Below are 25,863 nucleotides of genomic sequence, written 5' to 3'. Positions count from 1 at the left end.
TATTCATATCAAAATCAAAAATTTAAACTTAATCCTTCTAAAAATTAAAACTTGAAGGATGAAACAGCTCTAAATGATTTTTTTTTCTTTAGTTTAGACTTTTTAAATGTTCATATTCTTCATCTTAAGAGCTGATGCTGTCAGCATTTATTGATTCAGACTTCTAATAATTACATCATCCTTCCAGCATGTCAGAAACTGTCAAGGTGACTATGATGGCATATGACTGGAGTATGACTCCAGTGTCACAAAATATTTGTGTCACTAGTTTATCCAGAAACAGACATATAGCAAATGTCAGAGTGATAGAGAAGAAAAATACTGACTTCATTAATAAACTGCTATGTAAAATGTTTCATTTCTTGCTGTAATGGTGCCAGAATAGCCTTGTCAAGTAATTATTTAAATAGTTTTATTTAAATAAACTAGAGGTCAGTGAAAGTGTTTTGTACAACATCACATCTTCCCAAAACACCACAAGACCTTTCAACATTCAGCTATTTAACTTAATGCTATCTGGAAAACAAAAATCCAACCTTCTGACACAGCTGCAAGGTATCTTTCCTGCATTGACTACTTGTGCATCTACTGGATTTCTTCTAAAGGTTGTTTTCCTTCAAGCACTCAAACAGCTCAAGCTAAGCCTTATGAAGATACAACTGCTCTGGTTACAAAGTGCACCAATTTTAATAATTGCATTGTTTTTCCTAAGGGTTGAAATGAGGCAAGAACTACAGTAGATTGACTCATTTGATAAATTTAAATAAGTCCTTGCTTAAAGCTTTCAATATCCTGAAGTTATAGTTTTGCCTAAAAGACATATTTTCTTTCTGTTCAGAAGCAAAAGTCAGTGTTCAAATGACACTATGTTTAATAAATCACTATAAACAATGAAACTCAAGCAGCAGATGAACTATTAAAGTATTAATACTCATATTTTGTTACAGAAATTAAAAATCATCTTTTTTCTCCCTCTCTTTCATGACTTTCATAAAAAGTCATGTGCAAAGCCACACCCAGACTGACATGACCACCCTGGAATTATGGACTTCATTCAGTGATGAAATCCAGCAGAGCAGAACTGCAGAACAACCCTACTCCAAAGAGTAAGGACTTCATGTGAAAGTCTGCAATTTTTCTTCCTGGGGATTTTATAGCAAGAATGACTGGACTGACAGGCTCCTGTGAGGTGATGCTCACTTACAAGCAAGTGCATGTTTGATACTTTACAAATTTCACTTCAAACCAGCCCCACATTTTCTAAGCTCAGTAATCAGCAAATACCCCTTGAGCAGTCAGAATTGCCTTGCCCATGCAAAGGCAGAATCCCTTCTCTCCACCTGCCAGCAGTGCCAGCAGTAGCTGAGCTGGAGCAGCATGGAGGGACTCTGCCCTTCCCTCCTGTGCCCCAGGAGAGCAGGAGCTGGCCCTGCTCCCACTGCCAGCATGAACTGGGAACCTCCTTCTCTAGCTCCCATAAAGATGCAACCCCATCAATCACTCCCTACAAACAGCAGTCACCTTTCACTGGGATATTCTTGAAAATTGAGATATTCCTTTTAACAGATTTGGAGCAGATTTTTCTTGTGAACCATCTCTGAAAACACACAAATTATTATCAGTCACAACACTGACAAGAGACAAGCAAACAGTGAATTCAGCTGGAGGGACAGGTGATGATCAGGATTTAACAGAGGGCTCCATTTTCCTGCAAGCCTGATTTTTCACCACATATAATCAACTCTGCTTCAAAATGTGGCAAATTGGCAGATATGGGGGAAGCAGTCTGATGACATTTGTTTGTCATAATATGCCAGAAATTAGTTTACAAACTTGTCTTCAAAATTGTGACAAAAACCATTTCCAATTTGTTTCACATTTGCAAGAGGCTCCAATGCATCATAATTGCTGAAGTCCAAGAGCTCAGTGAGTTCTGCTTGAATATGCTATCACATCCTGACATAAAACAAAATGCAAGGAAAATAACAGGCCTGCCAAAACCAGGAAGTGAGGAGAAGGGGCTCTGCCTGACTGTCACAGCACAACACACGACAGTGAGGATCACAGAACCAGGCTCTGGACAAGAAGAGGTGCAGGCAGGCACACTGCTGGGAGAAGCTCATGCAGCCATGGGAACCACTGCTTGATCTGTTCTTGAGGCATACACAACACACAGAGAACAGAATTCTAAGATGGCCCTAAATTTCTAGATGTTGGCCTTTCCCCCCTATTTTATTAAAGATATCCCTCTGTTACCACAAGTAACCATGAAACTCCAGCCTGTCAGTCTTGCTGAATGGAGCTCTCAAAGCACAATGACAGCATCTTTTGGAGAGGAAAGTTATTTTGTTATTGTTATTGCAATCAATGAAGGCTTAATTCATTTTTCCTTGACTTTTCTGCACTATTATCTGTATTATAATAACAGTCATGAACAGTAAAGGTAGGGCTGTATTGTGCCAGCATGTCTGTACAGAAAAATAAAGAAGAAAGTCCTTGCTTTAGAGATCACAGTCTAGTTGGTGAACAAATAGGACAAATGTTATTGCTAAGAAAATAAAGCAGTTATAAAAGAGAATTGAGTCATACATTGACATTTCTCTAACCAATAGCAAACAAGAGTGATTTACCCATTAAAAAGCAAAGAAGATGGATTTTAAGGCAAGATTTAGAATAATAAAATTATTAAGGTTAGAAAACATCTCAAAATAAAGCCCAACTTTTAACCAAATACTAACATGCTCAATAAACCATATCACAAAGTGACACATCTAATAATTTTTTGAACACTTCCAGGGACAGTAACTCCACCACTTCCCCAGGGAGACTTTTTAATGCTTAACCACCCTTTCAGTGAAAGATTTCTTCATAATATCCAATCTAAACATCCCCTGGTGCAACCTGAAGCTGTTTCTGCTTTTCCTGAGTTGTTGCCTGGGAGAAGAGACTGCTTCCCACCTCACCCCATCCTCCTCTCAGGCAGCTGTAGAGGTGACAAGGTCACCCTGAGCCTCCTTTTCTCCAGGCTGAGCACCCCCAGCTCCCTGAGCTGCTCCTCATCAGACCTGTGCTCCAGACCCTTCCCCAGCTCCACTGCCCTTCTCTGTCTACATAGATGGGGGCTGTACCTATTTATATATTATTTTCCATTATTAAAAGGAGCTACAATTTGCACAGTTCAAAAAGTGTTTCAAATTACTTTCAATAAACACTAGTATAAATAAAAATCACCAACCTGTCACAATGAATATTTTACGTCTTAATATATTTTGAATGAAATCCTTATCTTATTGGAATCAGGAATATTCTCAGAGGTATGAGGTATAGCAAAAACATTGATCAAATCACAAACTTTTGCATCACTTTTTTTACTACATGCATTTTTATAAAATATTAGGATGTAATTGAAAAATTCATATTAAAATTCAATTATTCCCTAGCTTTTCCCCATACCATTTTTTGGTCACCCAGGGGGAAAAAAGGATTTATATAAGACCTGAAAAAAACATCATTACTGAATAAATGTACTTGCTAAATTGGACCAAAATTGGCCCCAGCTCTTCAATTAGCACTCTGGTTTTGGCTGTGTAAAAGTATTTTTAAAGGCATTTTCTAGTTTTAAAGCTCCAGGGGCCCCTTTATAAGCACTGGCACATGGAAAATGCTCCTCTGTGTCTCCAGTGCAGTCATCACCCCGAGCTCATCTGCAAAGCCTGAAGTGTTGCCTGCAGAATTGAACTCTCACCTGCACCCACTGCTCAGAGCTCACAAACACATGTGAGCAATGTCTCATGTGCCACACCCCTCAGGAGGCTCATTCTGCTTTTCAGCCCTCACCACACCAATGCTAGCAGGAGTTACAGCTATGTTTAAAAGGTTAAAAGCTTGAAGTATTTTAATGTCATCTTCCAAATGCTACAAAGATATTTGAAATAAATTGTGGGCTAACTCAGAGTTTCTCAGCAGATTAGGCACAATTGGATTTTGATGTCCAAGAGCTGCTGCTGCTTCCATGGCTGGAGTTAGACAAACCTGACAAGTCCAACAGCAGTTGCAGAAAAGGATGAAGATGTTCAGGGTGACTGGACTGGGTGAAACTAGACTAAAACAAGGCCACTTTAAGTATTTTCTGTGTAGGCTCCCTCTCCAGTTAGCTTGTTCCTCCAACCTTGGGGCATCTGCCTTATCCAATTGCATGTGGGGAATTTTCTTCCTCAGCAGTTAAAACACTTGGGGACAGTTCCTTGCCAGGCAAGCACGGGTAATTACTGCCTATGCCATGATAATGACTCTATGTTGTATTAATAAAGCTAAAACCCTTTCCACAAGGCACATATGGCAGTCAGTCACTCGCAGAAATGGTCAACTTTTGGCCATGAAGACAATTAAGTAGTAATTAAACACCATGACAAAGAGACTTTCAAAGTTTTGCCATCATTATGGTTTCCTTACATATAATTTGTAGGTGGAAGTATCTTAAAACTCAAATGTAAACTTTCTTGACCAATGTCAGTTTGGCATCAACTGACTATTTAATTGACTGTTAACAAATTCTTCAAGATATGACTGCTGTACAGATATTTTATCTTCCTGTTAATTGGTAATTATACATTGGCAGAAAAATTACTGTTTCTTTCCAATTATTCCAGAACTCAGTGACTATTTAAACTTTGCTAATTAGCAGCAGAGGGCTGTTACATCTTCTGGGCAAATTGTATTTGATAATCCCTATTAAAATATACATGGCAGTAGTTGACTTGTAACAAAGAAAAAAAAAGGGAAAAAAAAGTGGCAGTTCAAAGGGTATTAGATACAGCACAAGGCAAACGGGGGCCCATTAAAATTTCCCCAACTGTTCTAATGAGAATGCCGAGGGTCATTTCTTCCTAGTTTACCATCTGTTTGGTTTCTGGCAAATATCTCTGGTGTGAAGGGAGGGTCCTGGAGCCCATTTGGCTTGTCACAAAATAAACCAGGGATCTGTAGCAATTTCTGTAAGTTACAAAACTGCACTTCAAGATCAGTAGCATGTACATAGCTGAAAACTTTTTTTAAGAGCTGTCATTTACTGACTATTCCTTACTTTTTAGAGCTATGAGCAAGCACAGAGAGGCAGACTGAGCAGGGGGGATCAATTTTATAGGCTCACCTAACAAGAAAATGCAACAGTTGGCCTTTTTCCATCTCACAGTGTTAGTGGGGGATATTTTCCTTTATATGTCAAAATCTGAAAGCAAAACATTGTCCCAGAAGCATCAGTGTTTGAGCATAAACTGATGCCAAAACCAAGCCTGTGACAGCTCAAAACCACAAACCCCATCCAGGATCAGCTCCCAGACCCATGTGCTGGCAGAGCTGGGGTGCACTGGCTGTGGAACCCCTTGGAGATGGCACTGGAGGTGTCCCTCAGCACCCTCCATGCTCCTTCCTCTGGAGATGAAACCAGCATCAGGTGGCATCACCTACAGCAGCTCTGCCCTAGGAGTCAAAGGGGATACAGGACCTGGAACCACTCTTTTCCTTTTCCCCAGCTCCCAACCCATGCAGAACCACATCAAAATGATCCTTCCCCTATAAACTGAGAGGGGTTTTGGTTGGCTGTGCAATCACACTTGTAACCAAAATACCCAGTGAAGATTATGTGAGGGCTGCTTTAATCCTGTCAAAAGGCAACAGAATAGTAAAAAGCAAAGGGTATGAGATAATTTAAGTGTCATTATATTGAATCTGCTCTTTCCAGGATTTCCTCTAGGAAATGTGTTATTCACCATATTTCAAAGATTTGTAACTATTCATTTTTTTAGATCCCAGAGTCAATGTATTACTTAAAATATGTATGATCATGGTATAGAAACAAAGAATTGCAAAAGAAAAAAGACTGCAATATCTTCTTCCATTTTCTATTTTTTGCTTTCTAGAAGATGCAAGTTCAGGCACTAAAATGTTTCCAGGTAACATCACCCTCCTAGTTTCTTATAAAGTAGCCCACACAGTTAAAAAAACCTAAATTTCATGAGGAGTTTATGACCTCACAGTAGAATGGAGTTGTCTGTTTTAAAAGATTGCAAATGACAAATTGTGTAAACCTACACAGAATACAAACAAAGAATTTCTGTTGTCCAGTTAGGCCTATGGCAACACTTCCCAGTGCAATCAGAGCTTGGAGTCTGCTACAATAGAACCTGTGGACTTCCAAGAGGACCTTTGCAGTTTAGGTTGGAAGGTTAATGCATATACAAATGTTATCATGAAATTGCTATTTAAAATGTTAACATTTACTAAAAGGTACACATCTGTGCAGTCATTATGATTTTGCATAAAATTAGGGTTTTGGTGGGCTCAGCTAGAAAGGCTCATGTTTCCCACCGTAGTTTGTACAAAACTAATTACACCAAACTTGGATATAATTTGCCATGTATTTATCACTGAAAAGCTAGCAGGGAGCCAGAAAGCCTTGGGAGGAGCTGGGATGTGTGGAGGTGCAGTGTGAGGGGCAGGTGAAAGGCAGCTTTCAGAGAGTATCTGTTGTATCAGGGGGTCTAACGAAGAAAGAAAAAGCAGAAAGATTCTTAAAAGCTACTTTTAAAGATTATTTTTTTGCTAAAGGATCCTCCCAGCTTGGTTTAGTGAAGTTTCAACACAATTACATTTGATCCCAGTTCTAATTCTAGCTTTACAATTTTAGTTTTGCCTTAATTTGAACTCAGAAAATGATTCAGACTGGGACAAAATCACTATTAACTTTTATTCCACAAAACTCACACATTTCTCACCAAGAAATTGTTAGAAAGTTTCTCAAATAAAAATTTCAACATGCTTCATGTCAGTGAAATCCCACAGAGGAAACCAGGAACTATTTCTTTGCCTACACAATATGTACTGAAGAAGAAAGAGAACATAACCCTAAGAATTAAAATATTTTATCATTTTTTCTTCAAAGCTTCTTGACATGGTTAACTGTTATAGCTAACAATGACTGTCTCTCCATCAAGTAACTTCCTAAACTGGTAAAGATAATTGCAGTCACAACACAGTAGCTCATAGCACAGAAGAAACATACATGTATTTTAGGGAGACTTCAAATTGTGGGGCAGTCTGGAAGATTATGATAATCTAGTGTGACCTGTGTGAGACAGACAAGAGCATTTCAATGGTAATATTGCAAGGGAGAAAAAATATCCTTCCCTGCACCCTAAGCAACCACTATCAACCCAATTTCAGAAAATTACTATCTTCAGGTTTTAAAGGCCCAGCTTTGCCCTCCCCCCATCTAATCTATGATAAACCACATAAATCTTTGAATTGAGGTCTCTGAACCTGACTAGTCCTCAACATTAAAAAACATAATAATTTCCAGCAAGCTAAACCTGAATATCACAATCACATCCCTCAAAGGAGAAACAGCTTCTTTGCTGATTGGAAATGATGACACAACAGATGGATCTGGGGTTTCTGAAGAAAGTGCTTTATGTTTTCTTCAGAAGGCAAAACAATGTCAGTCCCACCTGCTATTTTACTAAACAGTGTATTAGATACTGTGGAGACTGCTCTATTTTTCTACTGAAAATGGTTGATTTTAAAATATTGTTACTTTTCAAAACTACCAAATAATTTTTAAAAGCATATCATTTACATGCTGAATGCTTTTTGGAAGAGGCCAGATTTCTCATCTCTCACTGCAAAGTAGAGATAGGAAAAGTTTATGCAGCTCTTAGTCCTGGGAGCCATCAGCACATCACAGATTGAGCATCTAATAAAATTGCTTTTGCAAGCCATTGCCATTTTTCCTTCACTGTTTATTTTTTACTGTGACTTCAAAGACACAGCACAAGAGCATAATCTGCTATGAAACTTTTTTTTTTTCTTTTTCCAATATATATATACAAGCTTATGAAATAGCAAAGAAAAAAAGAAAATTGAGACTTTTATTTAAAATATTTTTTAACTAACAGGGTAACACAACTGACCCTACACTTTACCCACAGAAAGTTAAATTAAAAATTCAGAGATGGAGCACACTCAAGACAGAGCATCAGATCTCCCTAGGCATGACATTTGAGAATTTGTGCTGATAATCAAAATGAAGTAACTCCAAATCTGCATGACTGCTTTTGCATCACTTTGGCTTTTGCATCACTTTGGTTTTTGCAATTTTCCAGCCTGTAGGCTTGGAGCTTCTTTTGCACACCACACATGACACCAGTTTAATTGTTGGTTACCTTACAGTGACAGAATGGTCAAAGTAACATATCAAGAGTAGAGAAGCACCTTTGGCAAGTTAAAGAAGGCCACATTGTTATTTCTGTCATACATGACATGTTACTTTATCATCTGTCTCAATAAAACATCAGCTGGAGCAGCCTTATTTTACAAATGAAGATATGCATTTAGGGAAAAATACAGACATTCTTTGAAGATGCACAGAGGTATTTAGGGTCTTCAAATTTTGCTTTATTGTTATTTTTAAATACTTAGTTGTAATTAAACATGACCAGTATACTTTGCCCAGTGAGTTTGCCATGATCTCCCAATGAGACAAACACTTATTTTACAGCAAGGTAATGGCTTGCCAGTGACTTGACCATCCCAGAAATTTCACATTGATAAGTTCTTTCTGTCTTGCTTACTCCATCAGATTCTATCAGTCCTGTAAGCAGTTCAGTGGGAAAGGAGTAACAGCAGTACAAATCATTCCAGAAAAGGGAATCTTTTTTTTTTCTGTGCCTTCTCCACAGCATGAAAACCTTGAGCCAGCCACGTTCTTTTCTTTGAAAGGCTGAGCAAAAAGTCTGAGGTTGAACCGTGGTGTTACCCACAGAAACAAAGCCCTTCTCAAATTATGCCTCAGTACAGCTTTAAATAATGTGCTATTTACATTACATTCTTTCATTTACAAGCCAATGTATGCCTGCTGAATGACACTCAAATGCCCAGACCACTCATGTTCTACATGCTTTATAACAAAGTAAGTACCATGAGAGGTTATTATGAAGAAAATACTGAATTCTGGCCCAAGCAGACAAATTAGCATTTAAACATGCCAGTGAAGTGCAGTGCAGTTGGTGTCCCATATGACTGGTACCTGTTTTTGTACCTTCACCATGGATTGCTTGTTAGGGTCACTGAGTTCCTCCAACTCAAGGAACACAATTATTTGTAAGGACATAAGAAATGCTACCAAATAACAAACTGCAGAAGGTATAGCTGTCAATTATTTGCAAAAATTTAGAAAGGATTATTTAAAAAAATGTTTGTCCTTAGCACAACTACTACTGCTGAGGGCTACAGCAGAACCTGGAATACATGATAATTTTGCAAAGCCTATTGTATCCCTTTTACTACAGTTCTGCATTTTAGACATGGTAAATATTTGGTTGTATAAAATGTCTTGACCAGCATTCTGGTTTTAAGGAAGATGCTATTAACTGAATAGAAATGTAGGTTGGCACAAGCTTAAAGGTTTTCAGCCCAAGAAACACTTAGAAGCTTTAGGCTAAATGCTTCAGTTTATACAAAATGTCACACAATTTAGAAAAGGCTGTTTAAAACAATTTATCTGTTGAAGCTCTTCTCTCTTAAAATTTATATTATTCAGTATACTAACACCAGGGCTGAGCAAAGGTGAAGGTGGTACTAGAAGCAATAAAAGCTGCCTAAAAGCCACCACAGCCTTATCTCATTGATTCCCACTGACTCCCATGTATTATTGATGACTCAGTGTAAATTAACCTGTTCCAGCAATTGTGTTGCTACTGATGTCCTCTGTACAATCAAGTACTCATTACCCAAGTTGCAGAAGGTAAATTACACTGGACTTACCAAATCCAAAAGCACTGGAACCACCAACACTCTGGGAAGCCTGAACACTGGTAGATGTGTAGAGCCCAGTTACCAGTAAGCCATCAAAGAAGGTACTTGTCGAGATAGTCACTGAAATGAGAGAAATAAAATATGTGTAAATATTATGCTTAAGATCCTATACGTGTTCTGTGAGCAGGCTCTTGCTCTTGAATGAGTTCCCATCATACAGTCCAGTGAATCCACCTGAATTCCCCCAATATTTCTGCTACTTTACTTTCAGTTGGTGCTTGGGAAGTTGCCTTTGCCAGAAGCATCAACTACAGTATTCATTAAATGCACTATGAGTTAGAAAATAATGCACTGGAATATATGGCCTGTAAGCAATTGTCCAGACATTAAATTAAAGCAATGAAATTACCAGGATTATGGTACTGCTCTTTCTGGATCTAAATAAGTGCCAAGTTAGAGTTATCATTGTTGTTATAGTATTATACATTGAGGCTATATAGGCATCTGAGAGATTACACATTGTGTGTATTTAAATAGCTCAGGAATGCATTTTTAAGAGATTCTTAAGTAATAGCAGAAAACATCCAAATAGCAACTAAAAGTAATATTGGCATCTCTACATTCTTTGTTAGAATTGACAATTCTTGCCATATTTATTCAATTGTACACACTAATTTTCATATTTTTACTTTGGGGCATTTGACAAGGTAACCCTCAAGGGAAGCCAGTTGATATAACCTCTTTGGATTTCAGCAAAGCTTTTGGTGCTGCCTCTCACAGGATCCTTGTGGAGGATGTCCAACACACAGCTGGATAAACACATCATTGACTCACAGGTCAGGCACAAAGGGGTACAGTGAATGGGGTGACATCAGAGTGGGGACCTGTCACTGGTGGGGCTCCCCAGGGCTCCATCTGTGCTCTCCAGCCCCTGTGCTCTTCCACATCTTCATAAACAATTTGGGCACAGGGCTGGAAGGGATACTGAGCAGGACCAGAGATGATACAAAACAGGAGGGAGCTGCTGCCTCCTTCAAAGGCAGAGAGCCCTGCAGAGAGACCTCAGCACATCAGAGGGCTGGGCAGTCACCAGCCATATGAAGATCAATAAAACAACAAGAAACTCTCTCTGCTGAAGAAGAGTCTTATGACTTGTAGCCTCATACACTGAAGATGCATCCAGACCTCAGCTACCACACTCATTCTGCTTCACACCTCAATCCTTTCTATTCCCTTAACCTGGAGAGATCAGTGCTTGTCAGGGGTTGCTGACCAGTCCTAAATCACATTCTGCCTTCCTACGTTTCCCTCTTTTGCTGGGGACATCCTGAGCCAGTGACTGGCCAGGAAACTGGAGCAAGGTACTCCAAGGTGACTGCTAGGACATTCACTGGTGAAACACATTCAACAGAGAGACTGATGGGTTTAAGTCCTAACAGTCAGTGTTTCCTCTGTGGTACACTTTCGGCTTAAAATTAGTGTTTAATATTTTAAAAAATATAAAAATGTTGACAGTAGCTTAATTTACTTTGAGTAGAGGAGCAGTATTTACCATGTTCAATTTATTCTTCAACACATTGTATTTAATTTTTCTCTTTTCTTTGATTATTTAATACTACACTGAAGAAGCCCTGAATCCAACTTTTCTGCTCCCATGACTCCAAATTTCAATGTTTTGCAATAGACACTTCCCTGAATTCAGATGCAGGTTCAGAGCCATATGTTCTGTTTCTCAGAACAGGCTACTTCTGATAGATGTAAAAAAAACAGAAAATGACTCTAGATTTTATTTTTAAAAAAAGATGTATTAGGGAGAGTAAAATAAAATCAAACAAGCAAACAATGATTTTTTTTCTGCATTTGATGATGAAGTGGTGAATAATACATGACCTTTTCTTCCCTTTATGCCTTTAAACCAACAAAGAGGCAAAACATATGTTGAAAAGTATGCCTATGTGTTATTTTTGAAGACTTGGCAAAAGAGTCAGTGAAAAGCACTGATAGAAGGGCACTGGGCCAGTACTTTGCTGCCATTTTGTTTCCCTGTGGGGAAGCATCTTATTCTTTGCTGGATGGGATATAATGCAAAAGCCTACTGTGAACAGGTGACCAGTTTCTCTGTGGGAAAGAAGTGATATTTCACAATGCCTGTATTTGACTTTGGACATATTTGTGTGATTGTCAACCCTCATTTTACATAAGCATGTAATAGGTCCATTTTTATTGTTGAAAAATTTCCAGCACAGTACGGCTCCCTCATTAAGCCTCTGGGAAACTGCACAAGGCCTCTAGCACATTTTTTAAAAACAGAGCACAAAGCTGTTATTACACACGTGTCATACATTTCAGAATAATTCCATAGTTCTTCAAGAGAAAAAAATTAATCACGACATTCTCAGTGATGATTTTTTTTTGCCTACCCACCAGTGAAATACATCAAATTCCCACAAAATGAAAGAAAACACACATTATGCCAAGTGATAATGACCAAGAACAGGAATGGTGTGCTAATGCACAGCCCAGCAATAGGACTGTGATTTTATATAAGGGCTAGGGCTTGTTACTGTGGGGTCCTAAATTCCTCTCCCAAAAGAACAAGAAGTTTCCTCCACCAGGCTTTGCTTGTGCCCTTACACTGGCTCATGCCAGATGTAGTTGATGTCAAATACCTGGCACTGCAGAAGCAAGGACCAAAGCCATGACCCACTGTGACTTTGGAAAACATCTGGAAGGACAGAGAGCAGCCAGGGCTGGGCAGGGCTGGGGGGCTCTGGCAGTGCCCCAGTGCTGCCCCATGGCACCCAAGGGACAGAACAGCCTGTCATCCACCTGAGCAGGCTCTGCTCCATGCAGGAGACCCTTTGGGAGGAGAATGTGGGGAGTGGAGCAGTGAGGAGGCCTTGGTGTCACTGGGACTGAGTGTCCCCAGGGCAGGGCTGTGCTGGACCCACCCAGAGCAGCCCCTGTGCCAGCCCTGCTGCTGCTGCACAGGGACGGGGACAGAAACAGAACAGGGATAGGAACAGAAACAGGGACAGGCAGGGATCCTGCTCCACCTGCCCCACCCCACACCCCCCAGGCTGCAGATGTAGGCAGGAAGCCTCACTTGCTTTGAAACAGTCCAGTACGAGGGACTGAGAACATCTTCCCAAGAAATGCACGAGGGCTGCATTTTAGAACAACCTACTGATCAGGCAATATCACACTACAAATTTTAGAGGCAAAGGTGGTAACAACTTCAAGAGTTGCTCAACACTTCCTTCTATTTTCAGCTCCTGAAATACTTCCTAATTTTTACCCCCTTGACTACTTGAGTTGGTTTGCTTTCATGATGTCTCCCTCAGACTAATTTAATTATTTAAGGTAGAAGGAATTTCAGTCTAAACATTTAATTTCTGACATGAGATTAGAGAGTATGTTTCCCTGGATGAAAAAATTCCACTGTCCTTTGCTTTCATCAACTCCTCTGCTCTAAAGTGTGAGAGTGTTTCTCCAAGTTTGGACATATTATATTTTCTATATATACACATTAAAAAAAAAAAAAAAAAATCAGAGTTCACATATGCTCAACAGAGACATTTTCATTTTTAGTATCTAAATATTTCTGCAGACTCTGTCCTCACTTAGTACTCTTAGAGCACTCTCTGACTAATAAAAGCTCGCTGAAAAAAGTCCCATGAAAAATATTTCCATCCAGCTATACTGCTTTGTTGGAGTGGAAGTGCTTTGTGGAGATATCATTTCTGATGATGTTTTGATCTGGAAAGTTTCTCAGTGTTTTAAAGTAAGAAGTCTTATATGCTGGCTGGAGAAAAAAGGGGGGAGAGAGATATTTTTCAAGTCTAAGCTTTCTGTGAGAAGACATCAATTCATCAAAACCCTACTTCTCAAAACATTAAGGAATGTGCAAAATGTCACAAAAACAAAGCTGATCCGAAAGTTTGGACAATACCAACATCTTAAACATAGGAGATAGAAAAGTAGACCTGAGAGCAAAAGTGAACTAGGATGGAAGAGGTGGTGACTGGAACTAGTACAGGGAACAGGGAAATTTTTGGAGAAAAAACAGAGGGTGATGGGGTGAGGGGACCACAGATGGAGAAAGGAGCCAAGAGAAGTGATGGAAAGCAGATGGGATCTGCACCTGCAGCCTGGAAACCCTAGAAAGGTTCAGTATGAGGGACTCACAGAGTAACTGGGACAAGAGACCAGATGTAAAACCCAACAGCAAAATGTTGGTCAGCCTCATGTGCTGGTCAACAGCCACAACAGCATTCCACTGTGTACTCTTAGTGCACCTTCTAAATCAAGTGAACAGTGCTTGTATGATGAATATGAAACATTCCTGTCCATAAAACACGTGGATAGGAACACATGGATTAGTGAATAATTCCAGTTTATTTTGTAAAGGCCTAGGAAATGGCTCCATGAAAAAGAAATCATATTGGGGCTGGAAAACACCATGGAAGCATCCTCTGGTGCTGTTTTTGTCCTACCCTTCTTTCTGTATAATGACTGTGGTCACAAAATGTGTTTCTGAGAATCACGAGGCCCCGAGTTCAATTTTCCACCCAAAATCCTGGGGAGTTTCTGACTGCAGCCCCTGCACACTCAACACATACCTGCTCCTGTGCTCGGCTGCAAACAATGCAGGTTTGGCAGGCACAGAGGAGTCCTAGGTTACAATGTAAAGATGTGCCCAAAAGTTTTAATTCTATCACCATCTGCTGAAACCAGGTGGGGCAGTGATTCTTATCTCTGTGGGAGATATCCTCTGCTAATGGGCCATCTGTTAAAAACCAGGTGGGACAGTGTTCTTTATCTTTCCCATGACCCACCCTTCCTCCAAGAGATATCTTCTGTTAATGGGCCATTGAGTCCCACTGCATGACTGATAAAATTACATCATCCCATTGGGAGATGCTCCACCCAGGGGAGGAGCCAAACATTTCCTACCTAGATAAAAACTGAGATTTGGAACACCAAGGCAGCCCTTACCCACTGGTTTCCAGAGGACAAGAGCTACCAGACTTTTCTACAGGATCACTCAACAAGACCACTTCATCTGGACTGCTACCAGCACCCTAACTAGCAGGGTGTCAGGTTATATTCTGACTCAGTTTTTTTTTCTTTTGTACTATTGCATGCATTTTTTTTTTTTTTTAGGTTTTTTTTCCCCTCCCTATTACAATGTATTTATGACTTGGAGTCTCTCACTGATTTTGCTTTCAAACCATTACAACAGGCTGGCCTCATCCTGCCAAGAACACCATCTCTGGGAAGCTTTGGAGTTATTTCCTTGGGAAGGCAGGGGATGCAGCAGTCTTTTCTGGAGAGGCTTTCATTTTGCACGACAGGTTTCTGTGAGAGCCCTGGTGCTTCCCATGGGACAGGGAGCAGCAGAGCCTCTGGCGCTGCCAGGAGCTGAACTATCTCCAGGAGGAAGCGGGTCAGGAAGAAGGAGGCTGGCAAAGATGCTGCTGAAATTATAACACAGGTGGAGGTAGCAGCATAACAGGAAAAAAAATGGGGTTTGAACTGTAGTTACAGTGAAATACTTTTAAGAAATTAGTGTTATTCTTATAAACATAATTTTCACTGTTTTACAGTGCTATATGCCACACATACCGCATACTATTATAGAAATCTATTAATCGGTGTAAGTTATTGCATAAAATTTGCCTTATATTCTCTTGAGGGACTGATCTACTCTCCAAAAAGGCTGTATTTTAACTGATGTTCCAAATATTCAAAATATAGCCAATGCATCCAAACTGTAAAAGTAGAAAAAGTGCCAGGTGGAGGAAGGGGATCATCTCAGGAGACAGCTGCCACTGACAGGTCTTACTTATTTTGGCTGTTCTTCAGCACCAGCTGAATGTCACTAAGAGGGCTGAAAGTTACAGAAATTCCACAGAATTTGCAGCTGCTATTGATGACAACCACAGAGCACAAGAAGGAATTGAAAAAGGCAAAGATCTTTGATGCCCCACACTCCTCTTAAGTGAGTCAAGACATAGCCACAGTGTAAAACTTGTGTATACCATAGAGAAAACAGAAAATAATTCTAGTACGTGAAATGGAATCACTGCAGACAGTGGACTTCCTGAAATGAGGCTTTCTTGCATCAAAGCAATGACAGGCACTTTTTAAGGTTCTTTTCAAGGTCAAAGCCAGTTCCCTATAACACTGTAATATTGCATCATCACACACCTGAGTCATGGCAGGAAACCATTCACTTAAGAAATAAATTATTTACACTGAAGTAATGCTTTTGGAGTTTTTTTTGCTTCACTCCTAAGAAAATATACCAGTCTCTGCAAGTCAGGTGTACAATGACACTGCTCAGAGAGGCCTGTGTCCCTTCACAGTGCTGCAGCATCCTGCAAAACAAATGCAGGCTAACATCACTACAGCAAAAACTGTGAACACCACACTACATTCACAGAGTTTGCTGAATTGAAAGGGACCCACAAGAACCATCAAAGTCCAGCTCCTGGCTCTGCACACACCATCCCCAAGAGTCACATCCTGTGCCTGAGAGCATTGTCCAAACACTTCTTGAACTCTGTCAGGCTTGGAGCCTGTGACCACTGTCCTGGGGAGCCTGTTCCAGTGCCCAACCACCCTCTTTGGTGAAAACATTTTTCCTATTAGCCAGCCTGGACACCCTCCACCACACCCTCCCCTCCCCAGCACAGCTTCAGGCCATTCCTTTGGGTCCTGTCCCTGGTCACCACAGAGAAGAGACCAGTGCCTGCCCCTCTGCTGCCCCTCCTGAGGAAGCTGCAGACTGCTACATCTCCCCTCAGTCTCCTCAACTCAGGGAAGATGCTCTTTGTCCCTTCCCAAGTTTGTTCCCTTTTTTAGGCAATGGAACCTTTCTGCCACCCTCATGCAATGCCAAAGACAAGTGACCCATCCAGGCATGTAGTGCTCTCAGGGCACAGATAATACCAAGTCCAAATCCTTAAAATACCACTCCTGAAATGCCTTCTACAGATTAAATTGCTAGTAAGAAGAGAATAAACCCTGATGCCTTATTTAAAGGCAACTGTTAAGACACCAGAGTGATTAGAAATCTCTAAATACTCAGGAAGAGCTTTACAGGTATCCTTTCCAAATACTGTGCAGATAAATGTAGTTGTAAGTGAATGGTGGAGAATACACTGTTAGGAGAATCCAGAAAGTGTATATACTGAATTGCATTCAGAGCCTTATTACTGAAAAAGAAATTTTTAAAAGACTAGTGAAATGCATGTTGACATCAAACTAATTTTTATGGCTCTCAGACATACTCTGCTTTCAAAAGAAAACAAAATTGAGAAATTCATAATTATACAGCTATTTCAAATATGAACACCAGACAGACATGCAAGAACAGTATGAATCACAGGTCTACACATCATTCAGCAACAAAAGCAGAAAACCCACAGGATTCTTACTCATACTTGTTTTGATTTTCCCCAAGTAGGTGGAAGAAAGCAGAAAAAAGACATTTCAGCATGGTTAAGTAAACAGACGTGCAGCCTTACAACTGCAAGCATTCTCACTTAGGTGCTGGTTTTCTGAAGCCCACAGCCAAAGCACTGAATCCACAATAACACACCAGTGAGCTTTCCTTGAAGTTCTTGTACAGAGCAGCACCATCTCCAACCTGTGATGCCCTCACCAGTAATTCCAGCTAGCAATTACTCTCAGATGGAGGGGAGTAAAAATGCACAAATTTTGAACTTTGTACTAGACAGCTAAAAATCTGATCTGGCCTTGCTTTGTGTTACAGTATAGTTTCAGTTCTTCTGCCCCATGCTCCATCAAATCTTTGTGTCTCTAGCTTTTCAAATCCTTTCCTAAATTGGTAATGAGCAACAGAGAACTGAAAATAGATTGCAGATGTGTGGCAAGATGTCCGTAACATAATATCCAGAGACATCATTTTTCATTGATGCAAGGAGTAGCCTATCAGCCTTGTAAAAGAACTATTTGCAGAGACATTACTTATATTTTTGAAAGTTCATAACAAGACAGAGACAATGAGATCAGCAGCAATATAAAAAGTGTTTATTCTTATATTCCTAAACCAAAAGGAGTTGGTCATATTTGTTTACATGGTCCAAGATGCTTCAAAGCTCCCATCTCACTAAAAGTGAAGAGTCCCATGGTTAAATCTGTGAATCTTCCAATATGAGACCCAAGAGTATGACTTCCTATGTAACAAAATTCCTAACTTAAATACATTTCTGACCATATTGAAAGCCACCAGAAACTTGGCCACATGAGCAGAGAGGTGCTTTGTTCCAGCTGGCAGCACCAACCACGCTGGCACAGCCCAGAGACCTGAGAGAGGAGAGGTAGGACTGGCTGCTGTCATAGCTGCCTGCTTATAACCAACAGATGGGCAATTAAGGCTCTCACCTGGGTAAGAGGACTCAAATCTGAATTTCCCAATAAAATACTGTTTTAAAATATTTTGAACTCCAGTGCCTGTGTGGCCCAGCCACTGTTCCTTAGCTGCAGGTATTGAATTTGTATGGGAAGAAGGGAATACCAGCTGGCACAGAGAGAGGCACGTCCTCTCTTCCTTTTGGGGCAGCCTTCTTGGAAAGAGGAGATGGAGGTTTCAGTCAGTGGCCCAGGGAATATGTGCTACTGCTATATAAATCTCCAGAGAACATCACATCTATTTATGTCACCCCATTTAGGCTGTAAATCTCACCCTAATGTTGATGTTTAAAACAGGCCAGATGAATCACACTCCAGAAATGTCTGATTCCCCTCACTGACTATAAAGGGAGCCCAGACTGTAAAGCTCAGCTGTAGATGTCAACACTTAAGATGGCTAAACTGAGATTATTCCCACCAAGAGCCATTCACACAGAGTAACTTAATTATTCAATTTCTATTCAAATGTCCAACTATTGCCCACATCAGAGGAAACTGAGCAGGAATTAAAATCCCAGAACCCAGAGCTCACCCGAGGACATCAGAGACAATGACTATCTTTATGTTCTTTCTTGTGTTATGCCAAACATCTCACTAATGCTTAGCAACTTAGCAAGCCCTTGTAGTACCAAAACACTCCAGAGGGTATCAGCAAATGTCTCTTATTCCATTTGATAATTCACACAGGCCTGAATAGTGTTAATGGAGTTTAATCAGTAAACACAATAACCTGCACATGAAACAAAATGTGTTTCACTAAAATGTGCATCAGCTATGTCTCTAAAAATTTAACCACTGAATTAAATTGTGTGCCATAGCCAGAAAAAGAATAATCATCAAAATACCATTTCCTGTAATGATTGAAGAGGACAGTTATTTATAGTTTTAGTTTAAGAAATACAAGCCAAATCATATTATTTATTGAAATGCACCTCTGGGCAACAAAATATTGTAAATATGAGAGTTATCAGCATAACAAAGCCAGTAAAATATGCTTTAACAGTATTTACATGATGGCTATACTCAAACAATTGTGAAACATACTTTGTCAATGGTAGTATATTATTTTTCTTATCCAAAGGCCAGGAGAAGATGGGAGAAGATCATGATCATTGCCAGACCTCACCAGCTAGGTGAGGGCATGAAAGAAGCCTGGTTACTGGTGCATGTTGGAATGTTTCGTGTCCTTATTCAGCAACCACCATTCTCCTTATTAAGTTTTGAAGCCAAATGCTGTCATGCTTCTAGGAAAAGCACCAACATAATTTTTTTCTTAAAAACAGATTAAACATTATTGTGATTACCTTTTTATCACTCTAAGCCTGAGAATACTGACCCCTGTTTTGAAGCCTAACCTTATCTTTCATGCCTTTCAAGTTTATGAGAGGTTGCCTGTTTGATACCCATACATGAAAATTTCATATTGTTGGCTGTGCTCTCAATAAATTATTTAGAAGGTTTGAATATTTCTGTACTGTGTAGATTTTCATTAATCCTTTTATTCTGCTGTCCTCAAAAGACAAACAAGATCTCAGTACACAATTAACAATAGCACTAAAAGAGAAAATGAAGGCTGGCTTGGAAAGAGAGCAAATATAATTATCTACTAGGAATTTATTATAAGTCAGTAATATCTAAACATTTGCAAGAACTTTTGTCTTAATTCTAGCTAAGGAAGCACACCCTCTAAAACCCAGATTGTTGAACATGTTTACCTCAGGCTAAAATAACACAAATCCTCTTACAGACACATGAATTATGATGAGCAAATATCATTAAATGAAGGAGTTCAAGTGATTTTACTATATTTTTTTGAAGTAGAGGAAACGACTTCCATCCATGACACAGAAATCTGGGTATAACATTGTACTGCACACCCAGTGGTAAAAATGCCAGTTGTTTCACTTCTTTTCTCAAAATTCCTAAGGTTCAAGGTGGTGATTTTTTTTTAACTCATGCTTAGCATCAAGGTGATATATTTGGAAATTCACTCCCAATATCCTGTTCCACATATTCTGCATTATTTTTGTGCCTCTGTTCCCCACCACCACCTTCATTTTTCAGTAATACAGCATTAAATTTTACTACTTTGAGCAGCATGGTATATGATGCTGTTACCTCCCTAATAAGTTCCCATCATCATTTTGACCACTTTTAACTTCAGGCACCAAGACATGACAATGACACTTCTTCCTCCTCAGCCACAGTCCTCCCTCCTTGTGTGATATAATTCAAGTGAAACCTGACATCATCTTATAGTTTAGATCATGAACAAGACTGAGCAATAAAGTTTATGACTCCATTTATCTTCAATATATTTGTGCTTATCTTCCTTAAACCAGAGCTTAACAAGATTGCTTAATGGACTGCAGAAATAAGAGACCTTAAATAACCTGGTGCTTTGCAGTCTAAATATGTTGGGCATCCAATACAGCAGCTGTCCAAGGGACACAAAGGTATTTTTTTAATACCAGGTGGGGATTTATCTGCCTGGATGTGAGTATGCAGAACATCAGCCTCCTCACCCAAACTGCTCATGTCAGAGCCCTTTCTGTACACAAGATGTACCCAGCACAGTCAGCAGAGTCTGAGCTGCAGTCTGTCCAGACCCAGTTTTTACCAAGTCAGGCTTTGGGAGGGTTGGCTATAGACTCTCAGGAGCAAGGGGTGCACAAATGTTCTGATTAGAGAGAGAAAATAAAGAAAATTAGCATGGAAAAGTGAAGACTGAAATGCACTGAAAGTTGCTGAGAGCCATGAACAGAAGGAAGAGGACCAAAATACATCATACTGTATTATTATGGGAACGGACACGAGTTCAGAAATGTGATTTAATTTTGTATGTATGATTCATGCAACAAAATAATTCTGCTTAAGTACAGCCCCTCATTTAGTTGGTGCAGAATGCTATTAAAAAAAAAAAAAAAAAAGCTACTCTATCTCCATCTATAAACTGGAACAATACTACCAAATAGCCTGGAGATTGATTGACATTTTAAGTTAAAGAATGGATCAAATGAGGATTTATATAGGAAAATATAGTGGGTTTTATGCTAAATATAAAGCAGTATTTGTACTGAATCCTGCCATATGAATGGCTGGGCTGTAACAAATGCTAATACAGCCCTTTGACCACACACTCTATATTAATACTACAAGGTTGAATGAATACAATATAACTCTTTCCAAAGGTTCAAATCAGAACAACATGAAAAAGAATCTGCAAAAATTAGAAAAACATTCACTAGCCCTCTGACCTATATAAACACCTAATGAAAACTGAGTCAAAATAATGAAAATAACGTGCTTAAGAAATAAAATTCCTAAAGTAAAAAACTCAGTGGCATCTGTTAGTCTCATCTTTATGGTTATGTGGCTAAATGGGTCAGAGGCAGAGATGGGGACAGTCAGACAATACACATGTTTATTCTTTACAGTGTGGTTTGTAAAGGCTGAGCATCCCAAGTAACCAGCAGCTACCTCAGGAAGGGTATGGCTGTAGATACATCACTTTAGCAAGAGCTGTTGGCTCTTTGTGTTGGGTTTGTTATCATGGCCAACTACTGAACAAAAAACACAGAGGGCTGGAACAGCAGCACTGTGACACATTGTGATTATGAAACATTTGACAGGACTCTGGGGGAAAATCCTCAAAGTGCCCTCTCTCTGTTCTGCTTGGGCTAAGGGTTGGATCTGAAGATGTAAAAAGGTTCCCTCTAGACTCCTGTTTCTAGACTGGTAACAAATACTTTACCACCTCTAAGTGTTCACCAAAAAGTCTGAGTCCAACATTCTGATTAGGCAACCAGCCAAACCATGCACACACAAAAAAATACAACTGCAGCACAATGACTTGTGTTGAACTTGTCATTATCTGTTAGTTGCTTGTTAAATACTTTATAAATACAGCAAGTTCCCAAGTGGTCACTTTCTGTCCTTAAAAATTAAAAAAAAAAAGGGGGAAGAGCATAGTTCTTGTCCCTGGTGTGCATAACTATCCCAGATAACACCAGAACAAATTCCCCTTGCAAATAAAGGGTTTTTAACAAATCACTTCATGTCCTTTTTCCATACTGAAATTCCTTCTGCTCTGCACATCCCAGTGAAAGCAATAAGTATTCACAGCCATGTCCCTGCTATGACTCATATCTTGTTAGAACAAAAAGAGGCACTTGGCTCTCTGGAAAATAAACCCCACAGCCGCCTGCCTTGGACTGCTGCAAGCCTGCAGCTCCTGGCTTGTGCTCTGCTGTGGCACAGAGGTCTTCATGTCCCACAGGACACAATTACTAAGAAGTACCTCCAGAATAGGTGAGGTTCTGCATATTATTATAGGAGGGGGAAAGGGCTGAAATGGTAAATATATTTATAAAGGCTCAAAAAGCACATTACTCTGCAGGGAAAGTCAGTCACCTGACAAGCTAAGCTGTGCAAATAGCACAGCCACTCTCCTAGGCAAGAGGTTATTAGCAATAGGAAGAACTCAACTAATTGCCAGAATAACTTGTATTGGTATCCTCAGCAAGAGGCCAAGCTAGCCAAGAGCCATGATAACTAGCAGATCTCTGCCAGAAAAAACAGTGGAAAGGTTTTTTAACTTCCTAGCTTTTCTCACCAGTTTCTCAATGAAAATTTTAAGAGTCAAATAAAGAAAATAAAAAAACCCAAAACAAAACAAAAAAAAAACCACCAAAACAAACAAACAAAACCACCAAAACCCCAACAAACCTAATTAAGCAAACAAGTGGCAAAGTTAACAAAGTCTATTTGATCCAGACTCCACTTCTGGATAAGGCACAGTCTAACACTGGAAACACTTAAATCCATAGACCTCAGCTGGCCATTCTGTCTCCTGTTCTGTGGCATGTCTTTAATCACTGAATGAATATTGTTACCAAATAAGTCCCAGTATCACCAGACACCTATAATGACATAGGCCATTAATGCAAGTCAACCATTATAGCTGGTCAACATCTTACCTAAATGGTGAAGTTCTTTCAACCCCCTGTTCCAGTGCCAAATTAGACAGACTTCTATCAGATTCCTCTCAGGAATTACTAAGGTCAAGGCAGAAGTGACACCAGTATGTTGTGACTGGTATAAACTTCAACATCCTTTCCCACAGAATAATTAGGAGGAGAAAATACTCCAGGTATTTTCACCAGCAGATACCTAAACTTACCAAAAAAATAAAAATCCTGAGCAACCATGTGCCTAAATATGGAAGAGGAACATTTAACATTCTGTTCTAGCTCCTGGCTCAACAAGTAACATCACTGTCAATCTGCAATGCCTTGAATAAGAGAAAATAAGAGAAACTTCCTGCATAGGAGAAGACTACATTGGTTTTACTGCTGCTGTTTGATGCTGAATCCTCCAAGATGTCAAACATTTTGAGAAAAAGGGCAGATGTCTCTGGATCACCCTCAATGTCTCCCTCTAATTAAGTAACTAAAGCACAGAGGAATGGCCAGACACTGATAAAAGTCATGCCACTTCATACATCATACAGATCTAGCTATGATGAATTTAGGCATAAATAAATATAAGCAGCATGCTTCTGGGGAACCATATATTCAATATTTTCTTCCACTTCTGTCTTTTAAATCCCACAATTGATTCAAAGAATGACTCTGACATCTATCTAACCCTCTCAGTGCAGCAGACAGAATGAGTAGGAAGAATCAGATAAGCAGATACAGAAAGATGGATCTGGATATGAGTGTGGTCTGTGCATCAGCTGGGTGCACTGCACACTGAACTTTCAAAATGCAGAATAGGCAGCAGTCAGCAAGCATGGAGTGAAATGCATTTTAAAAGCCACACAACAAAGGGTGTTTTAGGAATCCACCTCTGTACATCTTTCACTGCATTAGTTCAGAAGAAAATGAATTCTCCTACTGAAAATCTTAAGAAAGTTTGAATTTGCAATTTTGCTAAATAAGCCTCTTCAATAAATAATAGAAATAATGCAGTGCCAGTAGTATTTGAACATTTATTGTTATCCTGAATATGAAAAGAGGGAATAATGAGCAGCTTTTAGGAGGCTGAAACACTTAGAAATTCATAAATGGTACAATATTCTTATTATGCCATTTTCAATGAAAATCAAATACTTTGATCTTCTCCAGTATAATTTCAGCTTGAAATTGAGTATTTAAGTTCATTTTGTTAAACTGAAATGAAAAAACACTATTTTAATCTAAATCAAGATTTTAATGTACTTTGCAAACACTTAGTGCCAGGTGCTCCCTCCACCTTAGGGGAGGCACTTCACTATGCTCCAACTTTTACAATCTAGTTAATACATCCAAACTTCCAATAGAGAAAGGCAGTAAGATCCTAACCACAGACTTTGTGATACTACATACCAAAAAAATACAATTTAAACTTGAGGTGACAAAGAACAATGTGAATTTCATAATCAGTTCAATTAACTAGAAAGCAAAAGTACAAAAACCCCATTTAATTTGAGTCAAACTCCCCTTTTCCAAAATTTTGTTTCCCAAATTTAAAAAAAATAAAAAAAAGGTCAAGAAAAACTGTAGTATTTTTCCAAGTAAAGTTTTCATTCTACAATGAATTATTTTTTTTATTATAAATCATTCCTGCTGGAACTGTATTTATTCCATTTCCTAGAGAGCAAAGGGGCATTTTGCCTCCACTTGAGTGTATTGTAATGCCTTCTTAAAACTTTCTTTTCTCTTTCACTTCTGACATATTTTTCCTTATTGCTAACCCTGAAATAAACATGACTAAACACAGTTTTCCTGTGAGCTCACATACAGAAGTAGTTTGGGCAATGTATTCATTTTGCTGTTTATATTATCCTGTCAAAAACAGGGAGAACTTGGCAGTTCCTCAAGTCTTGAAGAACAAAGTCAAGAAGAAACCAAGCTGTCATTAGGCAGCGTCTCTGAGCACACCAGTGGAGACCTGCAGGACTTGTCTCAGACTTCAAGATGAGATCTACCTACAAAATCCCTTGGAAAAAAGGTCATATTATATAATATCATATGATTTATGCCAGTTTTAGACTTCCACTTTCTCACTCAAGGACAACTTCCACTTCCCACATCTTTGTAATGAGACAGAGTGTGTTACCTCCTCTCCTTTGCAATCCCACAGGTCTCCAAGGACAAGGAAGAATGCATGCTACAGAGATAGATTACATCTAACTACCTCAGAAAGTCAGACAGCCAAAAATTCAAGCCATTTAAGTCAAGAAAACACTCTTGGAATCGATATTTTTGGATGCACAACAGGGAATTAACTTGTACCATTGTGGAGCTCATTCTCTTCTCAAATAAACTTCAAGTTTGCTTTCTGCAGCAACCAGAATTCTGCTTTGTACTGAGGAGAAGCACTCTTCAAACAGGAAAAGGACTGCATCAGAGCAAGAATTCCACCTTGGACCACAGCAAATTGCTTGGCAGTCCTTTTATTATATATTTATTATATTCTAGGCATTCTCAGGCAGCTGGGCCTCATTACAAGCAATGGTGCTTCAGCCATTAACTTCAGAGAGATCAGAATAAAGCACTAAATGCAATGAAGAGAATTTGAAGTGTGTTAAGCAAGAAAATGAACTAGTATGGAGCCTTGCTAATG

The 25,863-nt window shown here is 39.3% G+C and overlaps 1 protein-coding gene across 2 annotated transcripts in view; it reads right to left on the bottom strand.

The window, feature by feature from the left end:
* RELN (reelin) overlaps window positions 1-25,863 on the bottom strand; it is a 268,404-nt gene that overhangs the window by 214,259 nt on the left and 28,282 nt on the right. For both annotated transcript variants that reach the window (XM_056516168.1, XM_056516160.1), the window contains exon 2: window positions 9,820-9,930. In XM_056516168.1, coding sequence (XP_056372143.1) covers window positions 9,820-9,930 — 111 coding nt within the window. The remainder of the gene's footprint in view (window positions 1-9,819; window positions 9,931-25,863) is intronic.

This window comes from Oenanthe melanoleuca, chromosome 1A, assembly GCF_029582105.1.
Source record: "Oenanthe melanoleuca isolate GR-GAL-2019-014 chromosome 1A, OMel1.0, whole genome shotgun sequence".
NCBI lineage: Eukaryota > Metazoa > Chordata > Aves > Passeriformes > Muscicapidae > Oenanthe > Oenanthe melanoleuca.
This window is presented reverse-complemented; position numbering and strand designations above follow the sequence as displayed.